This window comes from Gavia stellata, chromosome 21, assembly GCF_030936135.1.
Source record: "Gavia stellata isolate bGavSte3 chromosome 21, bGavSte3.hap2, whole genome shotgun sequence".
In the NCBI taxonomy this organism is placed as follows: domain Eukaryota; kingdom Metazoa; phylum Chordata; class Aves; order Gaviiformes; family Gaviidae; genus Gavia; species Gavia stellata.
This window is the reverse complement of record NC_082614.1, coordinates 2286871-2313619: the sequence shown is the minus strand read 5'-3', so window position 1 is coordinate 2313619 and position 26749 is coordinate 2286871. Positions and strand designations below refer to the sequence as shown.

At 46.5% G+C, this 26749-nt stretch overlaps 2 protein-coding genes across 2 annotated transcripts in view; one reads left to right on the top strand and one right to left on the bottom strand.

The window, feature by feature from the left end:
- Positions 1-9656: 9656 nt before the first annotated feature.
- HRK (harakiri, BCL2 interacting protein) lies at positions 9657-9920 on the bottom strand. The gene has a single exon (XM_059827900.1). It carries the CDS (start codon positions 9918-9920, stop codon positions 9657-9659), a length of 264 nt encoding a protein of 87 aa, XP_059683883.1.
- Positions 9921-12134: 2214 nt separating this feature from the next.
- The window catches only part of FBXW8 (F-box and WD repeat domain containing 8), a 52137-nt gene continuing 37522 nt past the window's right edge, over positions 12135-26749 (top strand). The window contains exons 1-4 of the mRNA XM_059827722.1: positions 12135-12434; positions 15337-15441; positions 22121-22285; positions 22886-22974. Of these exons, the coding sequence (XP_059683705.1) occupies positions 12135-12434; positions 15337-15441; positions 22121-22285; positions 22886-22974 (659 nt within the window). The remainder of the gene's footprint in view (positions 12435-15336; positions 15442-22120; positions 22286-22885; positions 22975-26749) is intronic.

Sequence of the window (26749 nt, the reverse complement as noted above, 5' to 3'; positions counted from 1 at the left end):
CCAAAACACATCAGTGAATATTTGATAAAGGGAGAATTTAGCTTTTAGATTGCCGAGAGACATTTCTCCTGCAGTAGTGAGAAATGCAAGGTTTGACTGGGACATAGTGGCTGCTCGGCTTGTTCCTTCACTGGGCAAGGGTTAGGAAGTGTTTTTAAAAGACGAGGAGCCAAACTTCCTTTGGAAATCGGATTCTGAACATTCCTTTATGCCTTTGAAAATTCCCCCCTGCCATGAAGAGGGACAATTTTCTGGTGCAAATATCGGAAGCTGGGAAAAATGTTTCTCAAAAACTGTGCATAATAACGACTGTAAATAGCATCTGGGAGGTATCCTGAAACTGACAGGTAGTTTTGGCTACAAGAAAAAAAAAGCACTCGGTACTAGACTGAAACAAGCCCTTCGCCTCCTAAGGACACGTTCTCCTGTTATCCCCCAGTCTATTGACTAGTCTAGACACAGTTCTCTTCCCTGGGTCACAGGATCTGAGACTGCTTAAATCACCATCCAGGAGAACACCCAGCTCCGGAGCCGCAGGAGATTCTGCACTAGCAGACTTTGACATGTACACTGCAGTGAGAAGAGCTGGTGTGTCTTTGCTACCTCAGTGAATGCTGCTTCCCAAGCTCCAAACGGTCAAAAGAAAAAGAATTGCCCCAAAGAAAATTAGTTTTCTAAAGTTCTGGGCTAGATTATTTGTTTTGTCTTAATTTATGCAGAGATTGAAAGAAAGAAAAAAATAGCACCTTCTCAACAAGTATCATTTTTTGCTATCTTGTGTATAAATATTAATAACCAAAATAGATTTCTCCTTGTCCCATGTTTCAGAACATCCTCCTGGGGAAACTGTAGCACCACAGAGAGGCAGTTTAGCCCCAGACAAATATTAAATGTAGCACCAGAGAAACTAAAGTCATAAGAAAAGCTTATCTCACCTGGTGCTATAGCGCTTAATATATACACACACAAACTGTCTGCTGTCCAAGCTGCTAAGCACCTGTTCCCCCACCACCACGGCTAGGACATGGCCATTTTGCAGCAAGTTTGGTCTCTCAAGGTGTTACTTAACTCTGGATGTATACCTTATTTTTCATCCTGCTGCATTGGAAGGAACGTTTATGTTGCCATAAACAAGGTGCAGTGGAGAAAATGCTAGCATTACAGCAAGGACATCACTAATCTTTTGACTCGGACTGCAGGAGCATGAATGCTCAGACCACCATCATCTACAAGGAATGTTGCTTACGTTCTCAACAAGGCATGCACGTTTTAACGTATGCATACAGGAGGGTTTACATTCTTCTATATATAAGCATGTATGTGTCTCTGTTTTGCTGCTGGGCCCTTGAACAGCTCCTTCCGTGCAAATCCTTCTTCACGTTGCCCAAAGCACTTCCAACATCTTCCACTTCTTTCTTTATCTCCACTCTTCACAGCTGCTGCTCAGGCTCTGGATTCCCTGTAGGAAAAGCGGAAACAATTTTCTCCAAGGGCACAGGGTTTTCTCCAGCCTAAGAAAGCAAAAGAATTGTGTTTGGGTTTAATTATATTGATGCATTGGTTACAATAAAAGCTTCTTTTAAATTTATGCTTGAACCTCCTGCTAAATTTACTGACAAGAAGCAGCATATAATTTATGGGGATGCTGGTTTTGTGGCTCAACACAAGAGATTACGCCTTTATCCCCGTGCTACTGCAGGATTTCTGGTGTGCTCTCTTTCGCGAGTCTCATTCTTTTGGGTGCTCCATCTTCATTTACATCACGTTAACAAAAATGTTAACTCTTAGAGAAGCCATTAATTTTGTTACAGGTAGGCAATGGGGTGCATTGAGTATCACAGGAGACTGGAAGAACTCACTCATTCCTGGTTCTGCTACTGATTAGATTTGTGGCCTTGGGCAAACCTCTTCTTTCAGCTGCTGCTGTAAAATGAGGGCAGTAATAACTTATTTGCCTCATAGGTGGGCTGCAAGCCTTAATTAATAAAGTGCTCAGAGAAAGGCACCTATCTAAGTGCAAATTAGCAGGAGAGGTGCCCAAGGGGCATCCACTATGAAATTCCCATTTCCCACATTTGTACCTAGGTTTGTTGATACCAGCATTTGCCAGGGCAGATCCCGGCTTTCAGACCATGTTGTCCAGCTTGCAGAGCCTGTGACAATGAGTGATCTTACAAAAACCTCAGTGGAGAAATCTCTGCTGGCCTTCTGGATGAGGTGATTTCACCCGGGTGGGAGAAAGGAGGGGGGAGTAGCTGACTATGCAACTGCATCAGCTATGAAGTCAGAGTGTAATTAGGGCTCGCAAACAGCTTTGGGGCAGGTTCTGATCGGCATTACTCCGATGTAAACCCAGAATCAGTTCCCTTCCTTCTGTAGTACTGCTCTGTTTATGCCAGCGGGAAGGTTATCACGATTCAGCGGCGCTGCCTCTGAGAAGAACCGAAACCTCCACTGTGAGGAAAGTGGGCAAATTCTGGTGCTGCGACGGACCCTGAGTAACCTAGAACGTCTCTGGTTCAGCCCCAGAAGATTTAACCGTATCTGCTTTATCCCAGTTACTGTCAGCTGCTCCAGCTGCTGCTGCGCACAGGATGCGGCAATTACAACCTCTCCCTCCTGCAGCTTACAGTCTTGCTTTCTAGTTTTGAGGAATCTGAAGCAACAGTGAAAATAGCTTGAAGGACTAAAGCCAGAATGAATCATCTAGACTTGAGGCACATTTTCATTTGTCTTGCTGTGATCAAGGCTACCAGCTAGCCCCACAGTTTCTGTGGCTTCTGTATCTGCATGCACACAGACTTTCACACACACACCCGCTCTCTGGAAGTACTGGAGGGATTTTAAAAGGATTTTTGCAGAGCTACTTAGCTTTTTTTGGCTAGGTAAATAGGAAAGGTGGTCACTACTTGAGAAAGGATGAACGTGATAATACTAGCTACACAAAAAATGGCCAACAGAAGACAGACCGTCAATAAACGGCTGGCAGTAAGTAGCCCAGAGGTTGAAATGCGTCCCTCTTAGGCCTCCAGGTCTGCACCCATGGGAGACAGCCCTTCCTGCAGCCCTGCGCTCCCACGCAGGCCTCCTGGGATCGCGGCCTGCACCTGCACAACTGCACACTCAGGTCTCGGCCAGCGCTGAGCACAGACAGACGGACAGACAGCGCCACGGCTTGCTCTAGACTTGTGAAACGGCGCAAGGAGGAGATTCTGGGCACCTGCACTTCTCACGCGAGGTGTCTTTATAGAGAGGCCTTCAAAATTAACCCCATCGGCACTGCTGGGGTGGGAAAGCAGGGCACAACCTGAGCTGACTGTAGGGTACTGAGAAACAGGGCTGGCGATATGGAGGAAGAGCCTGTCATGCGGTTGCTGACACTCAAAGAGGTGAGATATTTACGCAAGCTACACTGGAATAAAGACTTCAGGAACTGGTTAAAGGATTTCCTCCAAAGCAAAACCATTTAATCCTTATTTATTATTTCTCCTGTAGTAGCACTTCCAATTGCCAGCTATGAACCCTTGTCTGTGCCATCTACAGCCTGCAACAGATCATCCTTGGTGTCATTATATTTTACAAACTGTCTCTCTGTGTCACTTAACGTATAGAAAATCTATAAAAACCTGTAAAAGTTGATAAATCCTAGAACGTCTTGAACTCCGAGCGATAAATCTGCTCTGGGGCAGGCAAAGAGCTCAGCACAATGTTTATGCATCTCACAAGCCCTATTCTAAGAGTTTAAATGGCTCTTAAGTTTTGCATCAGGCTCGTGCTGGCCTTCTGCATAAAGGTGAATTTCATGGAAAGAATAAAAGAGAACCCCAGAATCCTGGCCTTCAGCCCATCTTTCAATAAAACAATTTTGAATATCCTAGGCTGTGTTAAAGCCATTTCTGGGTGCATAGTGGCTGCACTGCCAGTGTCTGACTCATTAATGGAATATACTTTGAGCCAAATTCTGATCTCATTTACAGCACTGTAAATCCAGGGCAACCCAATTGACTTCGATGGAGTTACTCCAAATTTCCCACAATAGGCACTCAGCAGCTAGATCAAAATTTGGTACTTCGGGTCTGAAAAAGGCTGAGGAAAGCCAAACTACATCCCATTTGTAATACTGGGGTGGATAGTAAGTTGGAAAGAGTGCCAGCATATCCCCTCTGCAGGGCTGCTGAAAAATTGATTATTTCACGTGTCATTCGTATAGTGTTGAAACTTTTGCAGGAGGGGGTTGTCCACTACTATCAAAATTTTTCATTTACTTATAAAAAAAGGAATTATAGCTGACTTCCTAGATGAAAAATGCGGTATCTATTGAAAACATGGATTGAAGCGATAAAGAAGAAAACCACTTGCTTTGAAGTTTTTCACGGGAACCAACGTTCCCTTGATGATGTATCCCTCTCTTCCTGGTCCTTTAGGGAGATGCAGATTCTGCTCAGAAAGTTGCTCTTGTTCATTGCACCTATTAAGCAATAAGGTGGTGAGATGACAAATCATGTTGGATGTTATTTATTTGCAAGACCGCCTCAGCCAGCCTCGACACATCCCATTGCTTTTAATAGATACGGGCGTCTCGACTTCTCAATTAGTTTGAACTCTCTGGCCTTAAATCCTACAGTTTTATCACACAGCTTGCTAAGCTGGTGTTTACCAAAAAAGAGAAAGCTGCTCTTCTCTGGGATGCTGAGTCGGATGGACATGAAATGACGCAGGCAGGGGGCCCCTAGTCTCATCTCAGCATTTCTTTGACTAATCTTTATTCAGAGAGAGGACGCAAAGCCATGCTTGGGTACCACCTGCATAAAGCCATAGGAGAATCTGAGCTCATGTCCCCTAAAGCAGTTGGCAAAAGGAGTTCTGCTCAGGGCTAACCTGTCAGCATGTAACTTCTTGATTTAAATGGATCACGCAGGCAATTCAGTTGGCACGCGTTCCACTCCTAATAAACAAAATAACAATTATTGATATATTTAAAGAAAAAAAAAATTCAAGGGCTTGGACTGCTAAGGGGAAGCTCGGGGCAGGGACAAAACGAGGTGCTCTCACTTCCTTCCTCACACAGCAGCAGGTTAATGAGAAAACAAGGGCTGGGCAAAAGCCCTGTCAAATTCCCAAGCAGCCTGCATCCATGTACACTCACACTTCATTAGCATCTCTGTGGGAGGCAGAAGGGTAACTTGGAAGACCAAAAAACAATTAGGAGGGGGTTTGAGAGGTAAGACAAAAGGAGAGTAGAACTACTAGGGAAGAACTCGGGAGAATGGTGTGTCTGGGAGATCTTAGAACAGGAAGATCAAGGAACCCAGACTGGGTAAAGAAATACGTTGCGGCTCCAATCTTTCCACACAGAAGTGGCCTGCTTGGCCTTAGCCCACCTGCAGAAAGAGGCATTTCTGGACTGCTGTTTATTTCTGAAAACTCTGCTGCTTGTTTATCATGAAAGTTAATGTTGAAGGTTTTCCTTGTGCAATTCAACTGTCAAGTTGGGGCAAGGGTGGCGGGGACCTTCGGTGTTTTTGAGTAGGATGCTTGCCGCTAGGAAGAGCGGGCTCCTTCTTCCTTAGTTATCCAGGAGGATAAACAACAGCGCTTGCCTCTTTGTGTCAGGGATGCATACGGGGTGCAACACGCTGAATGTTTGTCCTCGTGCAAAACTGCAGCTCGCTGCTGAGCTAGTTGGCTTAGTCCTGCGCTAGCTCTACTGCCTCTGGTCCTTAATTTTCTTTGCACTCCTGCACAGCTCAGTGTGACATCTCCAGAAATCTTATCAACCCAATTTTAATACAGATAATTAACTGCACTGAGACTTTGGACAGAGTGGCTCTGCATGAACCTCGCAGCAAACAGTGGGGGGAATTACTGGCAACACAGTGGGCACAGAACCAGGCTGGTGAAGCTGGCAGGGACAAGTAGGGTTTGATTTTAATACACTGCCACTTCTGAAGTAATAGAGCAAAATACAAGTGACATATTGTATGCCAAACTGGCACGTGACAACTATACTTCGTGCCCTGGCTGGATATTTCAAGGTGATGTCAGATTATATATTATAAAACTGCCATTTGCAAAGCATTCCTCCCCAAATCCCAAGCACAGTCCACAGATACAAGAAGTCAGTCACACGCGGTGGCCCTAATCCTGCTTTCACTGGCATCACCTGGGGGCTGTGAGAGCAGGAGAGGTTCCCTGTACACAGGATTATTCCCTGAGCTGCACGGTTGTGTAAAGCCACAGGGACCTGAGGGAACAACTACCGAACTTCTTCCTCAGAAACAGTACGTACACTCATGGCAGCCAATGCAAAATGCTACTACCACTTGAAAGAGCGGGAGGGGAACTCCAGCAGTAAGCCAAGCTGAAACTGGCCTTTTCCTCTAACTTCTCTGTTCCTTCTGCGACCACTAGACCACAAGACAAATGCTGACTTTGCAGCGCATTTATTAAGTGTACAAGTTACTCTCCTCTTATGAGCTGTTCCATGAAATCCCAAGATCACAAGTGCTCAGAGCCTGGACTTTCCATCTCGTTGCAGAACAATATTATCACTGCAGAGTGTCTCTGAGGATGGCAGAAAAATAGATGTTTTGTTCAGAAATACTCTGCTGAGTTAATAAAACACTGCTGTCATACCACTTCTCTAAGTCTAACCCAGTTCACTGCACCATCACTTGGGCTCTGAGATACTGCAGATAATCAGATACCTCCACTGACATGAGCGAATTACTACTCAGGAAGAATAGAGAAGCTTCTTAATGGCAAAAATAACCCAGAAACTGAGGTGTAGATGATTTATTTAATTATTCTGGGGTTGCATCGTATTTTCATCTGCAGCTTGGTCACTTGTGCCTTAGAAGCTTGCCGGGAGTCGGACAGGTCAGTCCGCTGTGCATAGGGGCAACCAGGAGACTGTTACTAGCCTGTTATTCTCCCACATCTGGCCTCTTTATCCCTGAAACTGCTTCACATCACACACAAGGATCTTCTTTTCAGAGACTGACATTTGTATTTGTGTCCACGAAGCCCCAGAGCATTTGGAGGCAGCTCAGCACGTCCTGTCTGCAGCAGCCTTTGAAGCTGCGAGGAAGGACTGTGCATGCTGAAGGAGCTCGCCTCGGTTGTGTTGAGGATAATGTTTTGCTTTTCTGTAGTGTCTTTATCAATGCAATTTATAAGCAACTGGTTACTGTTGGACCTGAAGTGCAGAAAGCCAGATGGAGGTGAGGGCTCCACAGAGTCAACAGCAGAAGAGATTGGGAAAAAAAAATAGTATCTGCCTAACCAAAGCTATGCAAACTTTCACAAAAACTGAAAATCCAAACAGCTTTGGCCTCGTGGGATCGCCAGGAAGTCTGGGCTGAGCGTATGTGTGGATCCGCAGGGCCAGCGAACAGGATCTCTCTGCCAGCCCTTCTCACCTGCCACCTTCTCTACATGGGATGAAGTCCCAGACTGGGCAGGGATGCATTTCCCCGGGCTTGTTAGAATTCAGACACTAGCTAAGGGAGATCACGGCGGTCCCCCTTGGATTTCAACTTTTTTGAGCCCAGAGAACCAAGAGGTTTGCTTCCAAGCACTAGAATCAAATTTGCCACAAACTGTCGGGAAGGAAAAGAAGATCTCTAAGCTCTGCTCCTGACCGCAGCCCCACCTCTCGAACCCCTGCCCCACACCATTGACACTCTTCGAGGGCTTTGCTGGACACAGCTCTGCAGACACCATCCCAGACGATTCGATAGAAATTAAGGCTTTGATTCATCAAAAAACCCAGGTTCTTTCTGGTTTTCTTTTCAAAGAAAGCTTTCCAAAGGTTACCAGCTGAACCTGCTGACAGATGCAGCAGTTGTGGCTCAGACAGATGACAACAATGCTCCCCCCATACACCAGTGCAAACACACATACCTGCTGAAAAACCTTACTTTGAAACTCTCTCGAAAACCATACTTTTCCCCACACTATATGTATGTATCTAACTGTACTTCATGCACCCAAAAAGCATGCAAGACATTTTGCAATATAAGACCTGATTCCTGCCAGCCAAGGTCTGGCCCAAGGGTTGCAAATAGCCCAGTTAAGCTGAAATTGTACGCGGTGAGCCCAGTATTGGTGCCATTTTTCAACTGCTTTATTTTAAACTCTTGTCTAAACCCTATCCGAGCTGGTGGGATATGAGTGTATGCTGAAAGTTAGACATGCACTTAAGGTCTTTCCTGAACATGGACAGACATTGGGGGACATTCACAGATATAATTTAAAGCACCCAAAATAGGACTCCTTGCTCCTCATGTCTGTAGAGGGAAATCTATGTCCCAAAGAGCACTTCCCAACACCAAAATCCCTGAGGAGACCCCATGTACGCTCAGATATTGCCCTAGGCTGGAGCCTTAATTTTCAGGTACTTGGGACAATTACCGCCCCCTGCCCCTTAAAAGGGCTGCGAGCAGCTTTCCTCCCCAAGCCTCAATCCCTGTGAGATCCCTGGTGCTCCCAGGGCTGAGGGTGCGGAGCTGTCCGCACCAGCCCAGGAGGTGTCACCGGGATGACTACAAGGGTTACAGGACCGGGTATGTCCCATTTTCCTGCTGCTGGTTTGCTCAGTGGCTCTGGAGCACCCTGGGGGCTCTAGGAACCGGCCATAACTGGGCTTGGACACTTTTCCCTGGCTGGTGACTTGGGACATCCCTTGGGAAAAGCCTCCGGCACCAGGCAGTGCATTATTCAAAACAGAGCCAGGCACAGCCAGCCAAGTCCCAGGCTGTCCTGCTGGATAGTCCTGTGGTGACATCCCACCACCCAGGGACCTTAGCAATGGGTGCCCTGCAGCACCTGTGGGTCTAAAGCCCACCGGGGGATGGCAGGACCCCAGGGAAGTTCCTCCACTCACAAGAAGGCTGGAGGCTTGCAGGCAGGGGTGTGCGGCTGGGCCAGGAGGCTGCGAGCACCCTCCATCTCCCAGGGCCGGCAGTCAGGGCGACACGGGACCTGCTCTGATCCCCCTGAGCCTCCCTGCACTGCTGCCACTGCTGCTGGCCTGCTGGGGCCACAGGCTCGGAGCTGAAACTGCCCCGTGAGAGTACAGATGACTCAGGCGGGGGGGAGGTACAGGGCTGAAAGCCGCTAAAGTTTGGGGAAGGGGAAAAGGGGTGTTTGGGGGGTCCTGGGGAAGAGGCGAGAGGAGAGGAGAGGAGAGGAGAGGAGAGGAGAGGAGAGGAGAGGAGAGGAGAGGAGAGGAGAGGAGAGGGCACAGGACAGGTCAGTGCGATCTGGCAGCGCCGGTACCAGCAGCCCGGGGCTCCGTGTGCTGCTACGGCCGCGATCAGCCGCCGCAGCCCGGCGAGCGGCGGGTACCGCGGACAGCGCGCTCCGCCGGGCCGGGCTCCCCTGCCAGAGCCGGGCCATACCCACCCAGCCCCCGGCCGCATCCTGCCGCTCCGGACCGCCCGGGCCGTATCATGCTGCGCCGCGGCGTACCGTGCTGCACCGACCCCCTGCCCTGCCGTGCCGCGCCGGGCCGTAGCGTCCCGTGCCGAGCACCCGGCGGCCGCCAGCCCTCCCCGTCCCCGCCGCCGCCTCGCCCCCTCCCCGTCCCCCGGCGCGGTGCCGACCTGTTGCGCGTCCCGCCTGCTCCCCGCTCCGGCCAGCGCCCCTCTCGCCTAGAGGCTCCTCCTGCGGATCAGCCAGGCCAGCGCGGCCGCGGGCGTGAGGGCGCACAGCAGGCACACCACGGCGGCCAAGCGGCGGCCGGCCGAGGGGCCGCGGCCCCGCGCCTTGCGCCGCGCCGCCCGCTGCTCCAGCTCATCGCCCAGGCGGCGCAGGCGGGCGGCGACCAGGCGGGCGGCGGCCGAGGGCCGGGCGGCGCGGCCGGGGCTGCAGGGGCAGGGCGCGGGGGGGCCGCCGTGCAGCGCGCAGGGGCACATGGCTGCGCCGCCGCTCGCCGCCGAGTGCCGCGGCGTGTGCGGGCGGGCGGGCGGGCCGGGGCGGCGGCGGGCGGGGGACGGGGGGGTTACATCATCCCCCGCGGGGCGGCGCTCGGCCGCGGGGAGCGGGCGGGGGGGACGGGGACAGCGGGGAGCGGGGGGGGGGGGGGGGAGTTAGAGGTGGGGGGACGGTGTGTGGGAGTGGAGGGGACAGTGTGGGAACGGAGGGGTGGGGTGGGGTGGGGGGGCGCGGGGGGAACCGAGGGGCGGTGTGGGGTGGGGGGGCGCGGGGGGGATGGAGGGAACAGCGTTTGTGTGGCGGGACTTTCTGTTATCTAGGGATGGTGTGGGAGTTTGATGGGACAGCGTGGGGATGGAGGGACAGCGTGGGGATGGAGGGACAGCGTGGGGATGCAGGTGACTGGGGAATGGAGGGGACAGTGTGGCGATGCAAGTGAGAGCGTGAGCTGGAGGGGACAGTGTGGAGATACAGGAGGGCAGTGAGGGGATTACACAGAGCTGAAAGGGATTTCATCACCCAAAGCGTTACTGATTCTGATCGCATTTCAGGTGGCCGAGGCAGAACTGCACAACCCCCAGGCACCCACCCGGGGGGATGCGGAGCCCCCCCCAGCCGTCAGTGCGCAGGAGTAGGGCTGCGACACCCCAGGCAGGACTCCCCACCACACATCAGCCCTGGGATGGCAGCGGGGGCTCCCCGCAGCTCCCTGTGGGGCAGGAATCACCCCAGACTGGCCCATTTCTTGTCTGCCTGGCAGGGAGGCTGCCGCCACCCCCTTGGCAGACCACCCTGGTACTGCAAAGGGGTCTAAGGAGACCCTCATGGGGCTCACCTCCTTCCCAACCGTTCTACCCTCCCTGGAGCAGCCCTGCATCCCGCTCCAGGGGAAGCTCCTGCTCTGCAGCCCCTCTGTTTGCAGGGCTCACCGCAGTCAACGTATGCAGCCCGGGGAGATCCTCGTCCAAGTTCAAATGATTGTTCTGTAAGGAAAACAAATCTTTTGTGGGGTTTCTACATACAGGAATTCCTCCGCAAAATGAGGTAGTTCATGTTTTTCCTGGAATCCAAAATGCCTGTTTGTGTTCATTAAGTTGGGTTTTGTAAACTGCACGGGCAGCAACAAGCTGCAAAGAAGAAAAACCAGCAAGTGGCCGCTGAGGACGCTGAATGGCAGCAGCCAGAGGTGGATATGGGTGGAGGTACATGGGCACAAGCTGCTGCCGAGAGCAAGGGCCGTGCGTTTTAGCACATTCACCAGAACAAGGACCAGCTGTTTGACTTAAACATGGACAAGTACCGCTTACCTGTTTTATTTTCCCCCAGCGCTCCACAAAACTTATGCTGAAGACTTGAATACTTGTGGCCTTTCCACTCCTCTGGGCAGCTGGACTGGCTGAGGCAGTAGTAGCTCCGTAGCCATGTTTCAGCGGTTAGGTTTAGCCATCATTTGAAACACAGCCTTTAAGCAACGAGGTGGGTCGATACTGGAGAGGCGCGGAGGGAACGTCGTATCCTCCCCAAAGCGCCATGAAAGCGGCAGCTCTCGTGCTGTGGTGGCTGCGGAAGGAGGCGGGCGTGATTCGGGGCGCGCTGAGCAGCGCAGCACATCTTCTCCAGGAGGTGTAACGGACACGGTGTGGGGCAGGACCACCCCTGCCCACAGGCTCCGGTTCAGACTTGGCCAACGAAATGGGCGGAAGAAATGGTCCGACCAGGGCCCGTCACCCGGTGGCAGAGCAACACACCTCTGTGCCTCCTCCACGGGCAACGGCCCGCGCGGCGGCCTCCCTTCTGCTTTTCTGGGGGCGGCTTTTCCCCCGTGAGGGCCACATGGGCCGGCCATGGCTGGGAGGCAGCCGAGGGCTTCAGAGCTGAGCCCAGGCCCAGGGCGCCGGCACAGGACACTGCCCTCGCCCCGGCCCTCGCTCAGCTGCCAGTGGCTTTCCAAGGCCGGGCCATGGCTGCTGGGCCAGCAGGCCCCCAGCCCGCCCCTCGTGTGCTCGACGGGCGCGGGCAGCCCCAGCACTGACACCCGCCCCGGACCCACAAAATGGCGGCCGGCGGCCCCTGTCAGCCGGGCCCCGGCCCGCCCCGGCGGCAGTAGGAACCTTCGCGCGGCGGAACGCGCGGGCGCGGGGCGCGGTTTCCGGGCCGGGCCGGAGGGAGGCTGGGCCGGGTCCGGCCCCGCCGCCATGGCCGAGGGCTCGGCGGAGCTGGAGCTGTTCCGCCGCCGCTGGCGGGAGGAGCTGGCGGGGGGCGCGAAGCGACGGCGGCGGGAGGCGGCAGCGGAGCTCGCGGCGGGTCCCGAGAGCCGCCGCAGCGCGGAGCCGAGCGAGCCGGCCTACCTGGCGCTGGCCCGCGGCCTGCTGGACGGCGGCGCCCCGCCCGCCCCGGCCTGCCGCAGCCCGTCGCCCGCCCGCCCCGCCGAGGAGCCCGCGGGGGACGGAGGCGGCGACGGCGACGACCTGCTGGGGCAGCTCATCCGGGACCTGGTAGGGCTGCGCGGGGCCGCGCGGGGCTGGCGGGGCGCCTGTGGCGGCCCAGGCGCTCTGCCTCGGGGCAGGGGCCGGGGCGAGGCGGGGAAGGGCTCGGCGCGGGGGGAGCTGTGGGGCTTTATAGCGGGGTCGTGGCGGGGCCGCTGCAGCGGGAGCAGAGGGCAGGGCCCGCCCGCGCCTCGGCCCGGGGGGTGAGGAAGGGGGACGCTGAGTTTTGGCTTCCTGGGAGCTTGTTTATAGCCTCGCCTCCTGAATATATTTTGTCTTACAAGGCCTTAACCCTCCAAAATCTACTTTCCTTCCTCTGAGATGTTTTTTTTTTTCCTCTTGAAAAAGATTTTGTTGCTTATTCAGGCTCTTTGATGCAGGTGCAGTGATTAAGGATATCCTGCCTTGTGACACGGCAGTGTAGTAAGAAAACAAGTATTCATTCTTTAAATAAAACAGTTAATTTGGAAATAGTTTTAAATACAGTTCCGAACCAGATAAAAGTTCTTTTGGTAAGTCCTTTAAATGCAATAGAGATTTTATTTACAGCGTAGAAAAACTAGGGGGGAAACCCATTTTCTTGTTTCTCGCTAACCTAACTGTGACTAATTACTCTTTGCTTAAAAAAATTAAAAGGAACAGATTAAATTTCTGTCTGCAAGGCACAAATTAATCCATTTACAGAATTAGTGCTCCATTAGCACACAGGAGCCCAAATCTGTCTCAGAGGGGATGGTAGTATTTGAGTTTTGGATTCATTCCAGTAGACTTTTTAGACAGGCTGGTGCTGACTTAACATTACCGCTTCGTTTGCGGCAGCGAGCACTGTGCTAAGGACAAGCTGCGTGAATTTTTGCGTGAATTTTTGCGATGTAGGAAGGGAAGACCTTGATCTGTCTCGAATGTTAATGTTGTGTTAGAATGGAATTAGCATGAGCTGCTGCCTGTGCTTTGTCGCAAGCTCCTGCTTACAGTTTGACTATAAATACTCTTGCAGATTAGTTTTAAAAAAATCTGTATAGCTGTTTTTTCTTTGTGGTTCCCCCCCCCTTTTTTATGAGAGAGCTGTTAGTCTTGACTGTTGTGTCTGTACCGGTCTGTCTGTAGGCAGTCTGTCCTTCCGATGATATCTTTGGGTACATGCAAACAGACCAGGTTCTGCTGGTTGGAGGTGAGTCAACTCCAATTTGGAAGCAATATATTCATAGTAGTGCTGTGCCTGAGCTCATAAGCCGGGAGCTAATAAGCCTTGCCGAATGGCTCATCTTATTTGTTTGGGCAGCGCGTTACTCTGAAATGGTTACACGGCTCCTGGATCCGAGCTGGTTCACATCTGGCCAGCTTGAGATCTGTCTGCATGTGGCCATGGAGATGTGCTCTCAGAGTTCCTCTCTTTTTTTTTTTTGGTGTCCGCTTTGGAAATAGATGTTATTTAAATCGCGTGAAAGCAAACGATCTTCTTGCAAATCCACAGCAGGGAGTGGAGCCGGTCAGTGGTCCTCATGCAGAGGGAAAGGAAAGGAAAAGGAGCTGTTTGTGCAGGAAAATTGTGGGCAAGGAGGGAGGGGAGCAGGAAGGTTGGCCACAGGTCTAGTTTAAGTAACTTTAGAACAAATGTGAGGTTCCAGCGTTTATAAAACTGATGCTGTTTTGCTAAATGGACCTAATGGGAACATTGCCCATATTTGTGCTGTCTAAACACTTATCTAGTGTAGAATACCTTTTGCATTAAAAACGTTCACACAACCGTATTATACAACAGTTTTTCTGTGTAACTGTACTTTAAATAAACCCAGCATTGCCACTTCATTGGCACTGCAAAGCGTCCAGGTTTAAATGAGCACGGAATACCTGTAGAAGAGACCTGCAAAGACACAAAGGTATCAGGGCTAGAGAAGTGCTAAGAGGCAGAGGATGATCCTGATTTGGGGTCTGCCGGACCTTCTGATAGCAAACAATGGAGATGGGTTTAGCACAGTGATACTGAGCAGCTGATTTTGTGCATGGGGTTTGATGGAGAGTGAGCAAGTGTTCGGTAGCACCTGGGGGGGGGTACAGAAACCAAGAGGGGATACTAGAGAGCAAAACTTCAGAATGGGTGACATAGAAATGGTCAGAAGGGGCTGATTTTGCTCTCTTGATGTTATAGATAGTATAAAAATTTGGAATATCCAGACAGAAATGAGGGAGAGGACAAATCTTGATGTGATAACTGCAGGAAGACAATTTAATAATTACGTAGTTAAACAAAAAACCCTCTAGGAAAAATCTGCATGCAGCATGTAGCTGTTAGATAAGTGATGGATTCTTTGGTTTTAATTTTTTTTTTTGAGATACTTAATCAGTTAAAGCAGCAATTCTTTCAGCACGTTTCTTATTAAAAAGACATCTTTATGTTACTAGTGAAAGACAGAAACAAACTGTAATGTCTTCTCCATTCAGTTTTATATCAAAATAGTAATTAATTTTCCCATCCCCCGTTTGAAATCTTGTAAGTGAAATTAATAATGGGCGTATGTCTACAGAGTGCTTACTTGTGTGGTCTTTTTGACGCTGAAACCTTAGAGAAACTTTTCTACTGGAACTTGTGTCTTGCCTTTCTGTGCCATCTGACTACAGATAAGCCTTACAGTTCTCATCGATTTGCTTTTTAGCTCCACTTAGCTGTGTACTATTCCTTACCTGAGATGACCCAGAGAGAACAAAGAGTATCTCAGGTACCTTCATGCCCGCGTGGTATGTCTGATGTGCTGTAATGGGATGGAGAGGCAGAATTCCTTCTGCCTTTTTTATGGAACTGTGATGGCACTGAGGATACAACGTCCCTTCTTTGTACTATGGTAACTTTTGCTACTACCTAGCTGTGCGTTAAAGAAGCCTAACAAATTATTTTCTCTTCTTTTCTTTTCAGAATGAAATAAATGAGGTTCCTTTCTTTGATATCCAGCTGCCTTATGAACTGGCACTGAAGATATTTCAGTACCTGGGCAAGACTGAATTGGGAAGGTGTGCTCAGGTAAGTGCTGCTGACAGTTTGATTCTCTGATACTGCGTAAAATTGGCAGAAATAGTCAAGAAACACTCAGGCGCCTTGATGCAGGGAAGATGTGCGGTAGCCCTAGTAGCTCAGCTGATTGTGCTTTTGCTTATTGGAAATACTTCCAAAGCTGAATTGAAACAGTAACAGTAAATGAGCTGGATTTATAGCTTGCAGTTGAGTAGAGCTAAATAAAACATTTGTGGCTTGGACAAAAGTGAAGCCTTAAAATTTAAAATAAATACTTACAAAGATCTTTTGGTTCAAGTGAAGGTATTTAGAAACAAGTGAGCATCTCACTGCAATATTTAGACCTTAACACTTTGCAGTGCTAAGGACGTAGCAAAAAAGCAGTTCCCCCTCCACTTTTCAGTGTGTGACTTGAACCATAAAAATTAGAGTAGTAACTTTTTGTCTGTAGTAATTTCATGTGAGGCTAAAGTCTTAAATGATGCTGATTTCCTCCCTGCCTCCCCACCCCGGCAAGGGGTTTATGTTTTTCTTTGATGATACTTTAAGATAATGCTTTCACCAGTCTGTACTCAGATGTGGTCCATAATTTATGTGTAGTTGTAAACTGCCTGTCTCCAAGTTAAACACTAACTAACTTAAACACTCACACACACCTGACTATACTTAGGACCGTTCAGCCCACATTATTGAGCCTCTTTATCTCATTTTTTCATACGTTGAATGATGAACCTCCTTTCTGAAGGAGTCTCCAAAGCAAACTTAATTGGCAAGTGCTGATTACCCTGTTAAATAGAGTAGGGTATTGTGGATGTTCATTGCCAGCTTCTCCCATGCCCGTTATTTAGTGTTTCAGGCTGATGTTCGTTGAACTCTTACGTACAAAGCACATCTTGCAACGTCACAAAAATCCAGCCAAAACCATTCTTTGTGTTAGTCTCGAACCATGCCCTGGACTGTTTGTAAGAGAAAGAAATGTGAAAATTGAAAAAGTGACAGACAGGGTATAGGTTTGTTGTGGATGGTAAACTGGACACAAGCGTTATCCAAATGGCACATGCATTGAAAAGAAATTGGGCTTTTAACATTCAGTATAAGCAAGTCATAGTGTTAAATAGCTACAGGTGGTTATTGCTTAAATCTTTGACTTGCTAATGCCTTTTAGGAACAAGGATTGTTATAAGAAAAATAATCTCTTGCAGGGCTTCTGTTGCAGAGGACAAAATTCTCTAGGATTAGGTTTTGGTGCTGTCCAGGCGACTGTGGAGCTTTGAGATATGCTCAAGTTTCTGTTGTTTGAGGTAGAGATACGTGATCAGTAAAAGCCTCATCCCATGAAATGGAACAGGGTTGCGTTTTTGAAGTGGATTACTTTAAGGTTGTTCTTTCTCTCTCTCTTTTTTTTTTTTTTTTCCCCCCTTTGGCATGATCAGTTCACCTCGTGGCATAGTAGCAGGATGGGCTGATGAAGGGCTCCTCCTTTTCTCTGTGCTTGGGCTGCGCTTGATTTCTCTCTCACTCGCTTTGGTTTTTAACTTGAACCTGTTCTCATAAGATGTGTTTTAACACTGAGAAAATTTTCCACATTTTTCATTCGCCTTCTCAGGCTGAGTCAGTTGGCCCTACGTGGCAGCTGACAGGTAGCTGAGCAAATGCCCAGTGTTTTACAAGGCTTTCCGAATGAGATGAATATCCAATGCTTTTAGTGCAGAGCTGGCTTCTTTTTAAGTATTCACATAAAAAGCAAAGCAATAAAAATAAATACCATTTTCATTTTTCTCTTGGTGATTTTGTTTTTGAAGGGGGGGAAGCCCTCTTCTGTTAAATGGAAAGCCCCGCTGCTTTACGGTGTTATCATAGAAAGGGTTTTTTTATTAAGGCGCCTTGGGATTTTAGTGAAATTGGGCCAGTTAGTGGAATTGGCATCATGAACTATGTGAGTGCCTTTGGAGAAAACCTGTTTGCTTAGTTCTTTATGCCAAATTGGTAACCAACTTTGAGATTTAATCACACCACAGACTGCTCTGGACAACTTTAATTTCACCCTGATATTTCCCCCTCCCCCTCTTCCCCACAGCTTTTCTTTGATTTTTGGAATTAGTACTATAAAACACAAACTATCCGTATGGCACTTGAAATACGAAAGCCATGTGTGGCACGTAAATTAATGGTGTCATCAGTTCCTGAGCTCTGGGGGGGTTCACCATAGTTGTGTGATATTCAGTAGTGTCCAGCAGACCCGTCCCTGTTGATATATCCATGTTTATAATTCAAGGAGAAGGGTATCCAGGACTTAATGTGTCAGCAGAACAGTCCAGAGGAATGGCAGAATTTTCCCTCTGCCAGCCCTACGAGCACCTTTTGATTCTGTTCTGACCATTGAAAGAAATATCTGTGCTATGAGTGACTCTTGGGACTTCTGTGGTGAGTGGGTTTGAGAACAGTCTCTCCTTCCTGGTCGTGATGCAGAGGGAAAAGGAAAACAATCACTTGGGATGCCACAAGCACAACAAATTGAAATGCATCAGAAGTTCTTGTGTTATTTGGGGCTGATACTGCAGATATCTGCAATTAACTTCACTCACGGCCTCGGGACCCAGCCTTTAAACTCTCAGCTTTGTGATGAGATGATGTATCTCATCTATGAAGTTCTCTGTGTACTTCCCGTTGTTACTGCTTTCTAGGAAATGCCAGAGACTGCATAAATTGCATTTTGTGGTGCGAAATACTTCTCGACGGTATGTACTGAATTTTGGCAATGCAGTTTTATTTTTGAAATTGCCTTGAACTGTTAGCGTTTTCATCTGAGAGATGGTTTAGAAATGTTTACCAACACAACAATTGTGTATGTATCTAGGACAAGGGAGACTGTTTCTAGGAGTTTAAGAATGAGTTGTCTTGCATAGATCAAGAATTTCAGATGCTCTCCTCTAGAGCCTCTAAATTGTCAAACTGTTAGGCTTTTAGTGTTTATACATTTTAAAAAAGAAAATCTCACATATTTTTTGAGCATACTTTTGCATCAAGGTTGTATATGGGTAAAAGTAATCATCCATCCTCCTCATAGTTTAGAGAGAGAGCAGAGAAACGGATGGATAAGGATATCCTGGGCTCAGGATGAGACTTAAAATAACATTATGGCTGTGAATTGAAAAGATGAGCAGCTTCCACCTGGTAAATGTGCATCTGAATGGCTTTGGATTAAATACTGTTTGGCGCTATGTATTGTACTGAATTGAAAGTCCAGATATTTCTAATTGAGGCCCCTGGCTTCAGCGAATGAACCTTGAATATGTCTTTGTGTGACTAGGGGAGGAAATAAACCTAAAGAAACAAAGACAGTTATCAGATGGAGAGGGATGAATAAACCTTCATTAGGATTTGAGCCAGTTGATTTAGAGAGGATTAGAAGAAATTTAGGATTTGATGGAAGAGGTGGGGTTTTTTTATGTGTTTTTTTTTCTGGGGGGAAAAAAAAAATCCCCCAAAGGCAAAAACCAAACAGCAAAACCTATGTCAGCGAAAGCCTTTGAAGTCCTTCAGAACATTATTACTTGCTGAACTATAAGATATAAAACTGTTCCTGTGTGGAGCTCGGGGGAAACCAAAGTTTCTTTGCTGAGAACAGTTGAGAAAGGTAGTAAAAAGATAATAGGAACACTAAAGACAAAATTAAATTGGGGACTTGAAATCTATGAACAGCTCTGTAAGATGTTGTCATTGAACGTCGTCGGAGTTTCTACGTAGTGTAGTTTTGGAAATAATTATGTTTGTAGTTTAATAAAAGCTTTGCGCATCTCAGCTACTCTGCAACAAGCAGAACGTATGGGTGCGTATAAATAAAGCCGTAATGCTCTGGCTTTTGGGGCCTCACCTGAAACTCTTAAGTCAAGCAGATCTAATAAAGCTGACTTCAAGCCAATGGCTGGTTTTAATGCGGCAGCTCACAGTGGTGCTGTAAAGTGAAATGCTTGAGACTCTTTTATTAGAGATTTCTTGCAGCTGAGGCTCGCTCAGTGGGGCTTTTACAAGGGATTGTCATGCCAGTTTTGGTGCATTAAGAAAAGGCTGCGTTAGGGACCCTTTGGAAATTCATGCTTGTAAAGCAGCAGGATTCAATGTAATTTGATTTAAAAAAATCATAATAGGATAGGATCTTTATTCCCCTTGAATGTTTGTTCCTGAAAGTTGAAAAGGCAGTCTGAATTTTATATAGTCCCCACCCTTTTTTTTTTTTTTACTGTCTTCATAAAATGCTTTTAAGACCTTGAAACTAGAAAGGTCTGTGCAACATTGTCTATTTTGGCAAACTCTGAGATGTGTGGGTTTTTTTTTTTTAATTTTTATTTAAAAGCAAGGCAAAAGTTGGCGTGGTTTGGCTTTGTTTACTTCTGCGTGTGCGTTAGCCTGTCCCCTCAATGTCAGCAGAAACGTGCTGCTGTTACGGGAGGGGGCAGAGGTGCCGTCACTGTCGGCCGGGCTTGGCTGGGGTGCTCAGCTCCTGCAGAACAGCTGCTTCTTTTTTGTGCGTCAGCAAAAAGCTGGGTTGGTTTTTTTTCCTTTGAGCAATAATACGTGGATTTATATTACTTGAAAATCAAATTGAGAGCAAATTCCCCACTAAACTGTAATGGCTTGAAATTTGGATGGCTTTTTTTTTTTCGTTTTTAAACTTCCTGAGTGTGTCCCTGTAGGGACAGGAGCATTAAGCACTGCTTTTTTATTACAGAATGATGTATAATGCTAGACAAGACTCGGTGCTGTTTCTGTCATTTGTAAGGCATTATGATTGCCCTATCCAGGTTGTTCTCTTTGTCTGGTAACGGAGGGGGATTCTACGTCTGCTATTGGAATTGAGATCTTTTGGTGAATAACTAGAATATTAGCTCTGCTGCACTTGGGTATTGTTTGAGAGCTGCTCTTATACGTAGGCATCAAATCTTAAAAACATGCGCAGGTTACTCAGTCCATGCCCCTTTTTTCTCCATATTAAACTTTTTTTTTTCTCCCCCTTGGAAGAAACAGGTCATGAAATATGTCTTCCGATGCAATTCTTGATTCCTAGTGGGATGTTGGGTTTTGAGAGCGGTAATAATACATGTGTGTCTTTACAGCAAGACCGACAGGCAACACAACGTAAACAAGATGGGTAGAAGCTTAATAAAGTTTTCAAGGGGAGATCTGTGCTGTTCACTGCAGGGCATGCTGTCCCATTGTTTGGGGACCATATAGTATGCAAGGAGGTTTGGGACCGCGTGTGTAAGATGGTTTTGCGCGTACTGTGACCCAAGGAGACCTGTAAGGCGCAGGGTCGTGTTGATGGGTGCTTTCTGGACCTCAGCTGCTATCTCCGTGCGATGTCGTGGGTGTTTTGCTTGGGCTGACGAGTCAGTCTTGGCCTGATGCTGCATTTAATACAGCAGACTAAGGCACGCTCCTCCAAGTCATCACGTGTAAACTTTTACAGATCGCGTTACAAACTCTGAGATCGCTTGATTTATTTAAGGGGGGGTGTTGTTTTCCTAACCTCTCTGTAAGCCTCACTGCACGCTTTGTTGCCCCAATGGCTTGTGTTCTGCAGGGACTTCTTGCGAATCTGTACCCACCAAAAGGACCTCATACGTTCAGTATTCCTCATAACATATAATTCTGTGAAGCTATACTTTCTATTTGAAGCTGTGGTTTTAAGAAGCCTGCAGCAAGACGTGCACGATAATGATAAAAGACAAAGGAGATTAATCTTACAAAATAGAGAACAAGGAATAGTTCATCTTTCACCTCCACCGTGCCATGTTGTATCTGTGTGTAAAAGCGGAACGAATGGCAAGTAAACACGAAGATGTGAGAGTCTGTATTAATGGGAGACCTAGGTTCTTGGTGTAATCTTGGGACTGAAATGGACGTTAGATGCTTAATTGTAAGGTGCTAAAAATGATGTCAGTCTGAGACTTTTTTTAATCTTTTGGAAACAGCGTACAATTGATTGCTGCTTTCACCGGTAGCAGTTTTCATTGGTTACATCTGCTTTTTTAAATTAAGAATTACAGAGAACAAATGCTACTTAAGTTGGCTCTTACCTCTTGAATCTTTAATTCTAAGCCCACGATTGATTATGATGAAGCTTTTCTTTCTGAAATGGACAGCAACTTGAGGCTACTTGAAAAACTTAATAATTAATTCCTATTTATGCATACTGTAATACAATAGGTTATAAATCACTAATGTCATACACCTAATCAGGCATTGTCAGTAGGACTTTAGAGATACGGTGGTGTGATCTGAGAGGTTTTCGTAGCTACAAATATGAAAATAAATTCATATTTTTGCTCTAAACTTACAATGCTATCTTAATTGTTTACTTGCTGCTTTTTGCTTCAGAATTTTTTCACTGACATTTCAGTTTGGCAGTGTGGCCACTAAACACTGGTATCCATGTTGCGTGGAGTTTTAGTGGAGTAGAAACTGAGTTATTTTCAAAAGAATCCACAGAAAACAAGCACTTTGTTAAAGGTTGTTTGGGGTTTTTTCCATACTGTCAGTAGTATATTTGTTTAGATAAGAATTTAGTCTCAGGGCAGGCCTATATTGTTTTATATGTGTATATTTCAGATGTTATTTAATTCGTTTTACATGAATTCTAATTTTTACTTATAATTTTATGCTCTATATATACACATTTGATTTCTAGGTCAGCAGGACATGGAAAGTACTTGCGGAAGATGAAGTGTTGTGGTACCGCTTGTGCCAACAGGAAGGATACCTGTTAGATACAAGCATCTCCGATCATTCCTGCTGGAAGCTCGCCCTCAAGAACTGCCGTGCCAGAGAGCGTGCTTTGAAAACCAACTGGAAGGTAAAAGGGAATTTCTTTAATGGGATCCAGATGCTGTAGAAAAATGGGAACCTGGTTCAAGCAAGTGGTAGTGAAAAGTTGGTCTTTTATATTGCAGCTTCTTTTTGCCGGTTAAAAGGGGAAAGCTGCTGAAGGATTTATGAGACTTAGCCCTAGCTGTAATACCTTTTTTCCCAAAGACTGATTACTTTTGGGAGTGAGTCTTTCTGTTTGCTATGCTACTCCATTGACTTTGGTGAGGGAGAGATGTTTATACTTCAACCATCCCTTGATAATGAGAATCAGCCTGTAAGATGAATGCTCTTTCCCGTGCTCATTACATATCCTGGCTAAAAGAAAGCTATCTTTTTGTTGTTGTTGTGATAGTTGTTTCTCTACCTAAAGATTATGAATGGTAATGAAGAGTGATAGCTTCTTTCTCCTTCATTTCTGCCTGTAAAAATTCCAGGAGGCAAGCATAAAATAGTTGGGTCTTCTCTCTCAGCTGCACTGCGACTTGCAGTAGCAACAGCAAAGCTCAGAGTTTTCCACGAAGCAGCAAATTAACTTGGTCGATGAATGTATTGCGATCCCAACACCACGTCTCGTCTTTCTGTGCAGAACCGCATCGGTGCTGTGAGCCAGCTGCAATATGAGCTGGGAAAAATTCTTTGTGATGTACATTCTTGCGATGGAGTTGTTATTGCCGGGTGAGTATGAGGTTGCGTAATGCTCACTTAATCTTCACTGTTCGAAATCTCATGTATTGCTTTTTAACAAATTCAAAAGCATCCTCCATTTGAGGCAACAGGAATGAATTTTTCTGACTGCGGTTCCTTTGTGGGTGAAGTAGATTGTCCTTGAAGTGACTGATAATGATGGTTATCTACGAGTCATTTCAGCAGTGAAGATTTTTATTGTGCTATTCAAAAAGCTATCTCATGTGCATATAGTCCTTGTAAAGACAATAGTACTTTCTGATGAACTGTATTTATTGTTTTGCTGTGGAAGCACCCAGAATATATTAAATATTGCACACATCTACTGAAAAATGCTCTTTTTTTATTTTTTTTCCCCATAAAAATCTCTTAGTCACAAGGCTATTTTTGTGTGCTGTGGCAAGGTAACTTCAGAAGGACTGTTACTTTACTCCATTGTTATTTAAAAGAAAATCGGGGGTGTGGGGGAAAACCCATCCAAAAACCAGAGAAACTCAAACTTCTCTTTTCCTAATATAAAGCTTTCTCGGGACCTTGATTTAATATTAGCTATTCATTTGGTTTACGCTCTTAAATACAATTTTGAGAACCTCCCAAACTCTTGAAGAGGTTACCGTGACTGTCTCAGTAGGTGTAAGGCTTTACTATATTCTGCTTGAATTTTACAGGTTCAATAATTAGTAGCCCTCCAGAAGTTGTCACATGAATAAATAAAAATTATATCATCCTGGGGGGAGTCAGAGGACGTTGTCCTTAACGTACCAGTTCCATATATTTTATGGTAGCATTTCATGTTAATGGTATGCTTATGCATTGTAGGATTAGAGAAAACTGTTTATAAAAAAAACTATAAACTTCACTTACTGGTTATAAGAAAGATGGCTTGAAATACATTGCATGTAGATAACTCTGGTATACATTGAAATGCTTTTGAATGCTGTTGGGATAGCCGAGAGCAGAAATCTAAACCAGCAGACAGCAGGAGTGAAAGCGGAATTTTGATCTTTGGGTTTGTTGGTTTGTTTTTTGCTTTTTTCTATGAGGTGCTCTACCACTTGTTTTACTTCTGCATTTGGAGGTCTCCCTTTCTATTCTCTCTGCCATCCTATTCATTGACTGCTGCTTTTCTTCCTCCGCTTTTCATACTACATTTTCACCGCTGTAATCACAGAATCATTGAGGTTGGAAAAGACCTGTAAGATCATCAAGTCCAACCATCAACCAACCCCCCCATGCCCACTAAACCATGTCCCGCAGTGCCACGTCCACATGTTCCTTGAACACCTCCAGGGATGGTGACTCCACCACCTCCCTGGGCAGGAATCGGTTGCATTATAGCAACGAAATCCTTCTGCTGAAGAGCTGTGTAGTCTGTGACCTCTCGAGGGGCAGTGCCACACAATGGTTAACCTAAAGAGTGGCCATGGGAAGAGGCTTGAAGAATTTGTGCGGCTGGAGTACCGCAGATCTCAACATCAGGTGTGAGTCAACGTAAGACTTCCTTGGGCCACACTGATCAGACACTGCAGCTCCCAGCCTGCTGCGGTCCGCAGCTGGGATCCAGCCCTGCGGATAGCAACCTGACTTCTTCTGTGCTCTTCAGCGTGGGCAGTGTGTTTCCTGGCCTTGGCTAGGGATCTACACTACTGTATCTGTTCCACTGTATCTAATGAAACCTCCTGTACGTTTTTTTGGGAGCCAGAAACCCCAGTTGTCTCCATGCTCCTGCCAAAACCTCCAGCTCTTCTTTTTCTTCATTTTCTCCATTGTGTTTATATCCAAACATGCAGTATATAGAAGGTAGGCAGAATAAATTTAATTTCTAAAGAATTAATGAACAAAGGAGATGAATCCCATATATTAAATAGTCCATATTTTAGCTTGATGTATTACAGAAGTTGGGTTTATGCAGTTTCATACTCTTTTCATATTGGTTCCCCAGTTCCTCCAATATCTCTTGATTCTTTTGGTGAGTTTGCCTCAGTTGGCATGGTGAAGGGAGGTGGTGCTCTTAAAGAATTTAGGTTCCTGTAAGGTTTATGATAATAGGTGAGCTGGTAAGAAACCACTGAGGGAAAAGCTGCACATGCGATTCCATTAGGAAGAGTGATGTTATGGGTTTTGCTCAGATTACTTTTCAGTAATTTCTCTGAGAAAACAAATTTTAGTAATGAAGTATCTTTTTATGAAGCTGTGAGCGTACATTTGATAAAACAACATGGGGAAATCGGACTTTACCTGGTTAATGAATGAAATGTTTACAATATAACACACAAAAATCGTATTATTTCCTTTGCTGTTTACTATTTGCCCTTCACTCTGCTTTGGTAGCTTGAGATCTCTGAAAGCATCACTTCAATTGCTGCAAGCAGAAAACTGTTCTGTGAATCTTGCCCAAAAGAGGATGAATTTGTTGTTCTGCCAGGGATGATCGAAGTCTGCAAGACAGTAGCACACTGTCACACCCCCCCAATAACATCTCATAGTATGTCATGGTAAATATCAAACAAGACAGACTTAAAGTTATAAGTAAAACTTCCAAGGACAGTAGCAGATTGTGCAGGCAAAGACTTTGTTCGTTACGTGCATTTGATAAGTGTTTAGGATAGGTAGGTTGAGGAATTTGTTGTTTGTTTTGTGTTTTTTTTTTTCAAATACAAACATAACCCTCCCTTTTCTTTCCCAGCTTATAGTATTGTACTTAATGGCATTGTGCTTTCAAATTTGTCGTGAAAGTGTAATGAATCTGGTGATCAATAGCTAGCTGTTGCATTCTTTCAGTACTGAAGAAGTAATTTAATAGCTGAGGTTAACAGAAGTCAATTTTCTTCTCAGTATAAATATCAATTATCTGTTACATTTAATGATTATACCTCCAGTTTCGCAAACACTTATGTGCTTAGCTTTACATGAGAATAATCATAGATTACAGCGAGACGTGCCACGTACGTAAAGCTAAACAGACGCGTGACTTTGCAAGCCTTGAGAAGTTGGTGATGATCTTAAAGCTGATTTTGTGCGTGGCATTTCCTGGGGTTTTCTAAGCAGTGCCTTGCAGCATCATTTACCTTTCTTTCTTCTGCAGTCAGGTTGCGGCACTGGAGAAAAATAGGGCCACTCAATTTTTAGCAGGTTTTTCGATGTCTGACTTTGGGGAGCAGCTGCAACGCTCTGGCTCAGCTCGGTCGGGCCAGCCAGGCGTTGCACTCCGTCTTTAGAGCTGGGAACTGTGGCAGTGGATAGCAGCTGCTCCCTGGGTTCAGGAGGTTCAACTCGGGATCTTGGGAGATCAGAGAATGGTTATAAAAATTAAGAGGGGCGGAGAGGGAGGTTCCCCAGCAGAAATGCTGGGGCTGTTGTCTATTTGGCGTCTTGGAGCAAGCCTGGGTAAAATCTTACTTCATTTGAACCTGTGCTGTGGTAGACCTGATCTAGCGTGCTTTGTTATAGTACTTCAAACTCTGCTGGAAAGTGGAATAATTTTTTATTTTAGTTGCTGCAGAGCTTTTTTTTTGATCTTTCTGAAAAGGAATTCGTACAGGTTGTGGGCAGAGGGACTTAAAACGGTAGCTACAAGTATAGTACATAGAGGTGTAGATTGCCTGAACTGGTTCAGGAACGGATCTCTTTGTTAACTTTGTGTAAGGAAGCAAAGATAAACTCTACAGGGTTAGCTCTTCCTTAGAGAAATGTACCTATTTCATGCACTCTCCTCTGTTTTCTCCACGCTGCTGCCAAAGCTCAAGCCAGAAGATGGCAGAATATC

Excerpts from the sequence above, each read along its gene's own strand:
- HRK (XM_059827900.1), bottom strand. The coding sequence starts at position 9,920 with ATGTGCCCCTGCGCGCTGCACGGCGGCCCCCCCGCGCCCTGCCCCTGC.